Below are 12,584 nucleotides of genomic sequence, written 5' to 3' on the forward strand. Positions count from 1 at the left end.
CTGATAATGTTCATATATGTCGTCAGTATTTTTTAAAATAAAAGGCTTTTTTTATTTTAACAAAACTGATATTTTCCCCTTGACATTTTCATTGTTCTCTTTAATTTGACAATGTGGACAGTATAGTCATGAATACACTGAACAAGTACTGTTTTAGCAGATGAGCTTTATTACTCTGTAAAACAAAATCAGTTCAATTCACATGCATTTACTTGTCCATTTTGAGAATAGTTCTTTAGCGATACGTGTTTTTTTTCATATACAAATAAAAAAAGTTTAAAAAAATGACAAGAAAATATAGAGTTCAAAAATTATTGATATTGCTTTCTTACATTATACATACTTCGGCTACAGCACACTTTACATTTACTCTAAACTCTCATCAATAAAACAAAGAATTTGCTAAAAATGGGGCTAGTACAATTTTTTTTTTTTTTTGCATTTGACAAAAACAATAAACCTTGAAACTTGAAAACAGGTGGCTGCCTGTGGAATGCTCATTAGGAAATGCTCATTATAAACATGTTCTACTGCTGATTTGGCCCACGGAACACCAGCTTCTTCCTCAAGGTCACTTTATGGATGGGCATCTGTTTAATGATCTTTACAGTGCCCTTTTCATTGTATCGGCATGTTTTTTTACTGATCTCTTCATTGACACGCAGCAGGATAGTCTGGACATCCTCACCCCTACAAAACAGATGACAAGAAGTAAGTTACCTGTTGGATGGCTAACGGATCGAGTCAGCATGATTTTAGACTTCAAGGGGTCTGATTCGCAAAGAATCTTGAGGTTTCTAAATAACAGAAACTAGATGTGTTAATCCTGTAATTTTTATTTTTTAAAAATGACAAATTCATGGTTAAAATGATGGTTATGTATGTAACCGCGGTTCTATGAATTTCGGATGACCGCCAGAGGCGGTGCTGTAAGCACCTGGATGTCCATCACATGCGCATGCAGTTCGAGTGTCTGTATACCAACAAGGTCGCTTGCGACAGGGGGTGACGTATGTCACTGCACCGGTACTTAAGGTGCGTTCACCCCGGAAGCGTTCTCTTGGCAGTCTTCTCGTCAGCCTTCCGAGTGACAGCCAAGTTCTGGCGGTCATCCGAAATTCATAGAACTGCAGTTACATACGTAATCATCGTTCTATTTCATTTCTACTGACCGCCAGAGGCGGTGCTGTAAGCACCTGGATGACTTATACCAACAGGGTCACGAGGAAGACCTATTTACCCTACGAATGGCTGAAAAGGGTGGCTGTGGCCAGTGGATTGTGCATGGCCACATTAGCCCTATAAAACCTTGCAAACGTGCAAGTTGAGACCCATGAGGCAGCGGCGCAGATATCGGAGAGTGGAACTCCATGTAGAGCCGCCTATGATGCAGCCACATTCCGAGTGGAGTGGCCTCGGATGTGGGGAGGGACCGGGAGGCTGCTGCTAATGGCCTCCACGGTCCAGTTCGACAGTCTGTTTGGACAGCGCGTGGCCGCGCCTATGTCCAGTGTGGCCCACAAACAGTGCATCCGACTGCCGAAATGCAGCAGTCGCTTCGATGTATGCCCTCCGTGCTCGAACTGGGCAAAGAAGGACGTGACCTTGGCCCTGCTCATTCTCCTCAGGTGGTGGTCTGAAGGCTTCCAGGCTGAGGGGCTGATTGGTGTATGAAGAGAAGTTCTTGGGCATAAACGAAGAATTAGGCCACAATGTTACACCCGTGCCATCGGGCTCCATTGTAAGCACTGCCGGCCAATAGACAGGGCGTGTAGTTCACCCGCTCTCTTAGCATTCCTTTTAGCTATAATGTCGGCTGTCTTTAAAGATAGCCACTTGAGCTCCGTCCCCTGTAGGGGCTCAAATGGAGGTTTACACAGTGCACTTAAAACAGAGGCAAGTCCCAAGCTGGTCTTGGACTGCGTTGAGGGGGTCTTATGCGCTGAGCACCTTTAAGAAAGTGGCTTACCCATGTGTGGGATCCCACAGTCAGCCCGTCTACCCTGTTGTGCATTGCGGATATAGCCGCTACATACACCTTGATGGTGGAGGGTGCAAGGCCCTCGTCCAGATGAGACTGTAAAAAGCTGAGAATCCCCGGTATTGGGCAACATGCCAGTTCCTGATGGCGTGCTTGGCACCAACTTACAAAGAGCTTCCACCTATTGGCATAGAGCGCATTGGTGGAAGGTGCGTGGGAACACCGGATGGTCCGCACAACGGTCGACTCACATTCTGCTAGCAGTGGGTCAGGCCCTTCAGAGGCCACACCCACAGCTGCAACCGTACTGGGTTCGGATGCCAAATTTGACCTTCCATCTGTGAGAGGAGGTCCATCCGTGTAGGGAGACACCAAGGATCCTTGTGCAGCAACCCGTACAAGGTAGGGAATCAGACTCTCCCCGGCCAATAGGGGGCTATCAACAGCACCCTGTGACCCTCCTTGAGGATCCTCTCAAGAGTGGGCAGAATTAGCGGGAGTGGTGGGAAAGCATATAGGAGCTGCTGTGGCTACTTGTGTGCCAGTGCGTCTTGGCCCAAGGGGCTTGACGTTTCTTTCAGTGTAAACCACAGGGGACAATGTGTCATGGCCTGGGAGGCGAAAAGGTCCACCTCTGTCCTGCCGTATTGCAGCCAAATACTCTGCACCACTTCCGGGTGCAGCTTCCACTCCCTTGGATCGGGGTTCTGTTGTGACAGAAGATCCGCAGCAGTGTTCCTCACTCCTGGTGAATGCATTGCCCTCAGGCTCACCAGACGAGAGTAAGCCCATGTCAGTAGGTGCCGAGTGAGCTTTCAGGGAAGGTAGTGACCTGGTGCCGCTCTGGTGGTTTATATGATAGACCACAGATGTATTGTTGGTCTTTATAAGGACATGCCGACCTGCTAAAATCGGACAGAAATGTTTCAGGGCGAGGAAAACAGGCCAAAGCTCTAACACATTGATGTGTTGTCCCTGCTGTTGTGGGGCCCATACGCCCCGGGCAGTCCTGCACTGCCACACTGTGCCCCAGCCGATCAGTGATGCATCGGTGGCGACTACTTCTCTGCGAGAGGGTATGGACGTAGACATGAGGAGCAACTGGCCGTGATTCTGACTGGCCTGTGCCTGTGATGTTGTGGATGTAACCCAAGGCTGTTCATCCAGATTTGTAGAGGCCCGAGTGTGAGGAGGCCCAACGGAACTACCGACGAGGCCGCGGTGAGTATACCTAGTAGTGTCTGGAAAGACCTGAAGGTCAGGGTTCGTCCCTTCCTGAAGCGATGTAGCCGTCGGACAATATCGCTCACCCGTCGCTAAGACAGGGTTGCCTTCAACAGCTGAGAATCCAGCTGAAGGCCAAGAAAAACAGTCTTCTGGCTGGGTGTAAGGGAGCTCTTGGCGTGGTTCACTCTGAGCCCAAGTTTGGTGATGTGAGAAACCAGCACGGCTGGGTTGCTGAGCGTGTCTACCCTTGACTGAGAACCAATCAACCAGTCATCCAGGTAGGGGGAGGATACGCATTCCCCTGCTCTGAAGTAGGGACAGTGCTGCCGCGATGAATCTCATAAAGATTCTGGGAAGTATGCATCCTTCAGATCGATGGTTGTGAACCAATCGTCCCGTCTGATGCTGTTTAAGACATCGGATGTGCGCAGCATACGGAATTTGAAGACCTTGAGATGGTCGTTCAAATGTCTCAGATCTAGTATGGGGCGAAGCCCACCCCCCTTTTTTTTGGGGGGGGGGGATGATGAAATAGGTGGAATAAAACCCACTGTTTTGTGAAGGTGGATCTATTTGACCCCTTGAAATCTTGGCGGTCGTCATCTGAATTGTATGCTGTAACCCTGAGAGAGGGTGGATATAACCCAGGGGTCTGATGTTACCACTTCCCAGTAGGCAAGTTGTTGACTGGTGAAGTGTCCGACCGCCGGACTGGAGTAGTCAACGTCTGCCTCCACGCCCCCTACGGGGGGGGGGGGAGGAGTGGGAATTGTACCCCGATGTGCCTGTGCGGCGGCACCAAAGAGCTGTCCCGGAATCACTGGGAGAGTGCGGAGGGCCCTCCTGCAGGGATCTGAGAGTGGTGACTGAGCCAACCCTACCTGACGCCTGGCGAGAGTTAAAGATGACATTAGTCTGCCCAGCTCCCTGGACATGAAAGCAAATGCCTGCAGCGAGGCCTCGCTTAGGCTTTGCAGTGATGGGTCTGCTCCAGAAGACTGAAGAGCCTGAGACTGGGCCAGGATCAGGTGAGACAACGAATTGCCTATGCGTGCAGCCCGTGCTGCAGCGTCATAGCTCTTCCTGATGAAGTCATCGGTCAAACGACACTGTGGCCGTGGACAGCGAGCGTCGGGTCTCAACACCTCCATGTTGACCAGACCCTGACTGGACGCATCCTGTATCTCTACAGCTCCTCAATAAAGGGGGCTGAAGGTGGAACAGTGTAGAGGTCTGCGCAGGACGGATTTTTCAGTCCCGCTCCCGCATTGTGCGTCCCACCCGCAAAGAATTATGATTTTCAGTCCCGCTCCCGCCCGCAAATCCCGCATGATGCAGACGTTCGTGTTATTTCTCAGGAAAGTTCTTGTCTTCACACAGCGTGATGGTGCCCCACCCCCTACTTTGAGTGGATTTGAGCATAAATATCTATAGCTCACGTTTGTTATTGTTTACCTTGTTTCTGAATTCAGCATGTAGTATCTCTAATAATAATAATAATGTGCTGTCTAACGATTAAAATATTTAATCGCAAATCGCACGTTTTTATCACATGAAAAACCACTGTAATTCTCTGATCAGCATAAAAAAAGTTAATGAGCTTGCTTTGTACCAATGGGTTTTTTTTTTATTGCAAAGCAGAGCTAGTAAAAGAAGTGAATTGATTTAGGCCCAATCCCAATTCTAATTTCTACCCCTACCCCTCCGCCTTCCCCTCCGCCTTCCCCTTGGCCCTTCCCCTTGAAACTGAGCTACAAGGGATAGGGCTTGAAATTCAACCCCTACGTATTGGGATAGCCCTTCAACGATCGCATACGTCATCGCGTACCTCCGTCAGCGTTTACGTTAGCAAAACGCGACCAAATGCGTCATTGGCTGCGACCAGCCGCTACAGTCAGAGCCAGAAATCTCTGCTGGCAGGGTGTGATTTGTTAACTAACACCACTGAATGGGATATCTTTGGCGCTTCGTGCACCACATCCGACAGAATGAGGTGTCAGAACACTCATGTAAACAATAAAAGCGAGAATAACAGAACAAAACGTACGCAGTAAAGCAACCGAAAACAATACTCACTCCCAAAGCTTTTTAGCAGCAGCTTGGATTTCAGAAATCGCTGCTCATTCTCAGCTCGAAAGCGAATCAAGCGGCGTGTTTCCTCTGGATAACAACTTAAAACACGTAAATAATGGAGAAAATACATTTATGACAATCTTTCGCCGCGGGAACCGCCATCTTTCTGAAATCCGCATGGCATTGTGGGAAATCACTCAAACCTCTTCGTTCGGAGTCAGCTCCAGGAAAATCTCCGTTTGGAGGGGTACAGAAGCCCTACCCCTTCCCCTACCCCTCCGCGTTAACTGGGATTGGGATACCCCTACCCCTTCACGTGAACGCGCAAAATGGAGGGGAAGGGCTAAGGGGTTGGTCCAAGGGGTGAAATGGGATTTGGCCATAGTGCTTGCATTAGTCTACAACTTTAATCAGAGAGACATGTTACACAGTGACGGTAGGCTTGACTCAATGCTATCCCAGAAATCCTTCCTGTAATATGCAAATTTGGCCGCCTCTGATTGGACAACCAAATTTGCATATTACAGGAAGGGTTTCTGGGATAGCATTGAGTCAAGCCTACCGTCACTGTGAAACATGTCTCTCTGATTAAAGTTGTAGACTAACACAACAAGTAAATCAAGTCACTCATAGTTCTCTTGTTAGCTAGGTGTGAACTGTGAGTCATTAGAGTGATCAAAGAATTTTCCCTTAGGATGATCAATGGCAAGTTTAAGATACCATTTCTCACTCAATCTGGCAGTCTGAATTTCTCTGCAAATTTAGGCATCTTAAAATATTTTTATTAATGCCAAATAAAATATCCAGTACAAATTATATATTATAGACATGAATTAATAATTTATACATTTTATTTCAAGCACGTTTTTAGTTAGCGGGACTGCAGCTTATCACTGCTCCCACCAGCGCCGCATATGTGCACTCCCGCTCCCGCCCGTGCGCGCATATGTGCACTTCCGGTCCCGCCCGCGCCCGTAATGAGCTTTCAAAATTTGTCCCGCGCCGCACTGCTTTGCGGCGGGTCCCGCGAGTCCCGCGGGAGTGCAGGGCTTTAGAACAGTGAAAACAGCAGAGGGGGAGTCTAAAAAAGGCACTCTGCATCCGTACTTCAGATGGTGCCGTGTTCAACCCCAGGCGCCATTTTTATCGCGGGCTTGACCATAGTGGAAAGCACGTCCTCCTCTTGAAGCTCCGCGGCCGGGGACAGCACCAGAGGCTGTGGCTCAGGAGGAGTAAATGAAGCAGCAGAGGCGAGAGCATCAGCAGGCTGTGCTTCAGGCGGTTGTAGGTTATAGAGCAAGGCCTTAATCTCAGCAAGCTCTGAAGGACCACAATGGCAAAAGTATTTTTACTTTTGTGTTATCCTCCGTAATAGTTATATTTATATTATGTTTACATGTTATGTTTTTACTGCGAAATAAATCAATACAATACAAAAAGAGCCAAGGTGCCCACTTGTTGCGCCAAGGGGTCCACCTTCTGGTACTTGGGCCTACAGGGAGCCTCCCGTGACGGCTGCTTAGGGCGCTTCCTAGACTTAGGAGGCAGAGCGTAGTCGTTCGGTGCTGGGGGCAGTCGAGAGCCCAAACTGCTTTCCAGCAAACAAAACGAAATATCCGCGGCGGACTCAGGTGAACATACTCACCCAACCGCGTTCAGGTAATCAGCAATCAAAGCTGAAATAAACAAGCTACAAGGCGAGAAAATACCCATGTGCTCGCGGTGAAACTGAAACTTATAATTAGAGGTTGCTGGCTGCCGAAGTCCGAGTGGACTCACTCATAACCAATTTAGTTGAAAATGCTTTACTTACCTTAAAGGTTTGAGACAATCAGCACATAAACATGACTGCTGTTAATTCTACTTACCTAAATATGGATTAGGTGACGGTAAACAAGCAGTGTCGAAGTACCAATACAGAGCCAAAGCAACCAAATGAAATATCCGCGGTGGAGTCGGGAGCGAACACGCTCACCCAGCCGCGTTTAGGTAATCAGCAATCAGCTGAAGTAAACACGCTACAGTGCGAATCAGAAGCGCACACAAGCACCAATTAAGTATCATACTTGCAACAAAACGCTACTTATTAGATCGCTACAAGGCGAGAAAACACCCCTATGATCACAGTGAAACTGAAATTTATAATTAGAAGTTGCTCGTTGCCGAAATCAGAGCGAACTTCACTCAGCAATAAGCTGAAGTAAACAAGTTACCGTGCGAATCAGAAGTGCACACAAGCACCAATTAAGTGTCATACTTGCAACAAAACGATACTTATTAGATCGCTACAAGGCGAGAAAACACCCCTATGATCACAGTGAAACTGAAATTTATAATTGGAAGTTGCTAGCTGCCAAAGTCAGTGACCTTACTCATAAACGGTTTCTTACCTTAAGCAAATGGCAAATCGCAGTCGTAAGTGGGCGAAAAAAACGCAGCTCCAACCCTTTAAGGGTTTGCAAGACTCCAGCGATTGCTCTTAGAAAATAGTACTACTCGAATAATCTGCTCTGCACGAGAAGATGCAAGAGAACGCTTCCGGGGTGAACGCACCTTAAGTACCGGTGCAGTGACATACGTCACCCCCTGTCGCAAGCGACCTTGTTGGTATACAGACACTCGAACTGCATGCGCATGTGATGGACATCCAGGTGCTTACAGCACCGCCTCTGGCGGTCAGTAGAAATGAAATAGAACTATGGTATAGTCTGCTAAATAATGGCTACAGTGGTGCTTGCAAGTTTGTGAACCCTTTAGAATTTTCTATATTTCTGCATAAATATAACCCAAAACAGCATCAGCTTTTCACACAAGTCCCAAAAGTAGATAAAGAGAATCCACTTAAACAAATGAGACAAAAATATTATACTTGGTCATTTATTTATTGAGGAAAATGATCCAATATTACATATCTGTGAGTGGCAAAAGTATGTGAACCTCTAGGATTAGCAGTTAATTTGAAGGTGAAATTAGAGTCAGGTGTTTTCAATCAATGGTGTGAGTGGGCACCCTGTTTTATTTAAAGAACAGGGATCTATCAAAGTCTGATCTTCACAACACGTTTGTGGAAGTGTATCATGGCATGAACAAAGGAGATTTCTGAGGGCCTCAGAAAAAGCGTTGTTGATGCTCATCAGGCTGGAAAAGGTTACAAAACCATCTCTAAAGAGTTTGGACTCCACCAATCCACAGTCAGGCAGATTGTGTACAAATGGAGGAAATTCAAGACCATTGTTACCCTCCCCAGGAGTGGTCGAACAACAAAGATCATTCCAAGAGCAAGGCGTGTAATAGTCGGCGAGGTCACACAAGACTCTAGGGTAACTTCTAAGCAACTGAAGGCCTCTCTCACATTGGCTAATGTTAATGTTCATGAGTCCACCATCAGGAGAACGCTGAACAACAATGGTGTGCATGGCAGGGTTGCAAGGAGAAAGCCACTGCTCTCCAAAAAGAACATTGCTGCTTGTCTGCAGTTTGCTATAGATCATGTGGACAAGCCAAAAGGCTATTGGAAAAATGTTTTGTGGACGGATAAGATCAAAATAGAACTTTTTGGTTTAAATGAGAAGTGTCATGTTTGGAGAAAGGAAAACACTGCATTCCAGCATAAGAACCCTATCCCATCTGTGAAACATGGTGGTGGTAGTATCATGGTTTGGGCCTGTTTTGCTGCATCTGGGCCAGGACAGCTTGCCATCGTTGATGGAACAATGAATTATACCAGCAAATTCTAAAGGAAAATGTCAGAACATCTGTCCATGAACTGAATCTCAAGAGAAGGTGGGTCATGCAGCAAGACAACAACCCTAAGCACACAAGTTGTTCTACCAAAGAATGGTTAAAGAAGAATACAGTTAATGTTTTGGACTGGCCAAGTAAGTCCTGACCTTAATCCAATCGAAATGTTGTGGAAGGACCTGAAGCGAGCAGTTCATGTGAGGAAACCCACCAACATCCCAGAGTTGAAGCTGTTCTGTATGGAGGAATGGGCTAACATTCCTCCAAGCCGGTGTGCAGGACTGAGCAGTTATTGCTGCACAAGGGGGTCACACCAGATACTGAAAGCAAAGGTTCACATACTTTTGCCACTCACAGATATGTAATATTGGATCATTTTCCTCAGTAAATAAATGACCAAGGATAATATTTTTGTCTCCTTTGTTTAACTGCGTTTGTCTTTTATCTACTTTTAGGACTTGTGTGAAAATCTGATGATGTTTTAGGTCATATTTATGCAGAAATGTAGAAAATTCTAAAGGGTTCAAAAACTTTCAAGCATCACTGTATGTAAACTTTAAAATTAAAATACAAATCCTGTCATTACTTCGCACTTACATGTAGATGCTGGAATGTTCATTTGTTGAACATACAATACATTTGATTTGAGGATTTAGATTTCATGTCCTTGTTTTAGGACATCGTGCTTTCATTTGTTTTTAATACCACATCAGCCAATCACTCTTGATATTTATTTATGAAACATGTCATCCTCTACAGCAACAGGGTTAAACCTGCCTTTTCTCTTAGCTGAGGAAAAGTTCTGTGAATAAGGTTTAAAAAGAAATTAGCCAGGAACTTTTAGGCGAGCTCTTAGTGATCAGCTATGATTCTCTTTGAATACAGCCCCAGGAGCACAACTTACGTTTCTTCAGTACTTACATTGGGCAGTACGTTCTTAGTTGCTGACACAAGGACTGGATGAACCAAGAGCCATTAATTGTGTCCCTGAATGATACGTATCCTTTAATGGTCGATCTCGCCACAAGGAAATCTGCATCATCTGGTAAGGTGATCATCTGAACAGCATCTGTCTCTAATGATGCTTCATCTTCCGTTTCCATGTCCTCATTGTTATCAGACTGGACTTCAGCAGCGGGATGATGCTCTTTTCCACGGCAAGCTTGGATGAAAAACACTTTGGGTTTACTGACTAGACTCGGACAAGAATTTCCACTGAATGGGCAAAAGATGTCATCTCTGGAGATGGTGGCTCCATCTATGCCACACACCCCGTCAATGGTGCCATGGCTCAAAATGCAGCAGACAAAGCAGTCACCATCATGGTGTTTGTTGCTGAACATCTTCAGCAGGTCCTTCATCTCTTCTGAGGTTTTGTTTTTGTACACGCTCACACTGAAACCCAGCCACTTGAACACCTCTTGAAGAGACTCTGTTGAACAAAAGGAAGGAGACAACTTTATTTCATACAAATCATGAATCAAGTTTTAAAGCAAGCTAACTCTTATACCGTCGTAACAAGCAGAGATCCACCATTAAGAAAATGAGCATTTCGTCCTTTATTAATAATATCAGTCCATATACAGTACTAATATGACCACTTTCATTTTATTTTTGCTGAAATATTTTAAACGTCTCTCCTTTCCAATTTTGCAAATGCACGGATTCAATTAGTTTAACTGTTGTCATGCTTGTAATAAAAAAATAAACACATGGAAAACAGCAGACGTGATATTTTTACATTTCTGTATTAAACAATATGGTGGTTCGTTCAGGGAATATAGTGTACTTTTAAAACTGGACCTTAAGTACCACTAATGCACATTTAAAAGTACAGCACATGCATCTTCTCAGATAACATGTAGATACTAAATGTACAGAAGACAAGGGAAATTATAGTTTGGTACTTTTATTTATGAGAGTATAAGATCAAGAACATTCATTTGATTTACATTAAAATTCACACAATTTGATCTGGAAAAGGATTAAAAAAAAAAAAAGAGTAACCTCCATCCGAATCAGCGCCGTAGCGGTCTTTGTAGGGTGGCTGAAAATGCACATTGTTAATGATTATGCAGAAACCACGAGGTATGCTGGAGAATTTGTATTCAGCAATCTGAAAAGAGAATTTTCCATAATTAAACATTATGCATTTACTGGGAATATACACACTTCTGTAGATACTCTAAATCAGGAGAGTCCGAATGCTCTCCTGATTTCTCCAGTACAATGTGGTGATACTGTTGTTCTACCACTAGCATTACACACTGTAAGTTCCATAAGAATGCTATTTAATAAGGATGAGCAGGGAATACATTAAACTGGACAAAGTGACCAGAGTGGGATTTTGTGCATTTTGAATTACCGCACTGGCTGCTGCTTGGATTGGCTCATCTGAAAGGAAGAAAAAAAACCAAAAAAACAAACAACAAAACATAAGAACAAATGTGTCACCGACTGTTGCTATATTCCAACTCATAGCTCAAAAATGTCACTGTAGCTTCTAGGTCATGTTCTCATACCCTGGTTGTATGATGTAGCTGTAGGCATGAAAAATTGCTTCAGTAAAGGGAAAGTGTCCTGAATCTCTTTTTTCTGCAAGAGATCCACAAATTTGCAACACGTCTTGTTACCCTTTCTTATCACAGTGTCCAGAAGGTTAGTGACAATTTTCTCCCATGTGTGGTGAGGATGGTTAAGATTGTTGTATTCACGTGATGTGATGATCTCATCCTGTTGGACATACTGTAAGATGAAGCTGGCATCAGCAGACAGGGTGTTCATAAGGAAGACTTTGTTTTCAAGTACAGTCTGCATGGCTGTAGGAGAGAATTAAACAGCACGTTTAAGTGACTTTTGACATACACATTACTGCCTAAGAATGTATTAAATGTGTCTTAAAGAGCGAATCCAGCAAGCCTTTTTTTCCCCCTCTGTTGTCATGTTATGCCCCTTGTGTGCAAAAACCATTTGTCACCAGTAAGTCTTTTAATTCAGGGGTTCTCAACCTTTTCTGCTTCGAGGCCCACCTATTCATACTCGTAACGAGTCGGGGCCCATTAAAAAAGATCAATTATTTTGGCTCATCTATTCTATTAGAATCTAATAATCTATTGTAAATTGTATTAACGAGATGCAACATCGCTCCCTGTTACAGATGGGAGCCCAGGAATTAAATAAGTGCAATAAAAACAAACTTTTTAATTGTAGGTATTGTATTTAAAACTGTATGGATGTGCCAGAAGCCAACATAAAACCATGCATGCAGGGCATTCTCAGCCAAAAGGGATTAATGATCCAAAAGTGGAGTCTGATCGATTAACACCAGAACTTATTGCCATGTTTGTGTTCAGCAAACAAGCAAATTATTAAAACCAAGAAGTACACTTAAAAGAAGTGGATATAGAAACCACTCAGTGGGATTACATCCTTACACTCTAACAAAGAAGGATTTTTCCTATAAAAGAAAAATTTACTAGATAAATCTGACATAAGTAGAATACATTTCGATCCTATTGTAGCCGTAACTAAATACAAAGACAATGGTTATGCATACTATTAA

The 12,584-nt window shown here is 44.5% G+C and overlaps 1 protein-coding gene across 3 annotated transcripts in view; it reads right to left on the reverse strand.

Moving 5' to 3' along the window:
• Positions 1-149: 149 nt before the first annotated feature.
• Positions 150-12,584, reverse strand: part of casp20 (caspase 20, apoptosis-related cysteine peptidase) — a 37,390-nt gene continuing 24,955 nt past the window's right edge. For all 3 annotated transcript variants that reach the window (XM_060918962.1, XM_060918960.1, XM_060918963.1), the window contains exons 2-6: positions 11,545-11,841; positions 11,388-11,416; positions 11,030-11,138; positions 9,944-10,454; positions 150-690 (exon numbers count right to left, since the gene is read on the reverse strand). In XM_060918962.1, the coding sequence (XP_060774945.1) occupies positions 528-690; positions 9,944-10,454; positions 11,030-11,138; positions 11,388-11,416; positions 11,545-11,839 (1,107 nt within the window). In that variant the 5' untranslated portion in view covers positions 11,840-11,841 and the 3' untranslated portion in view covers positions 150-527. The remainder of the gene's footprint in view (positions 691-9,943; positions 10,455-11,029; positions 11,139-11,387; positions 11,417-11,544; positions 11,842-12,584) is intronic.

Source organism: Neoarius graeffei, chromosome 4, assembly GCF_027579695.1.
Source record: "Neoarius graeffei isolate fNeoGra1 chromosome 4, fNeoGra1.pri, whole genome shotgun sequence".
Classification (NCBI taxonomy): domain Eukaryota; kingdom Metazoa; phylum Chordata; class Actinopteri; order Siluriformes; family Ariidae; genus Neoarius; species Neoarius graeffei.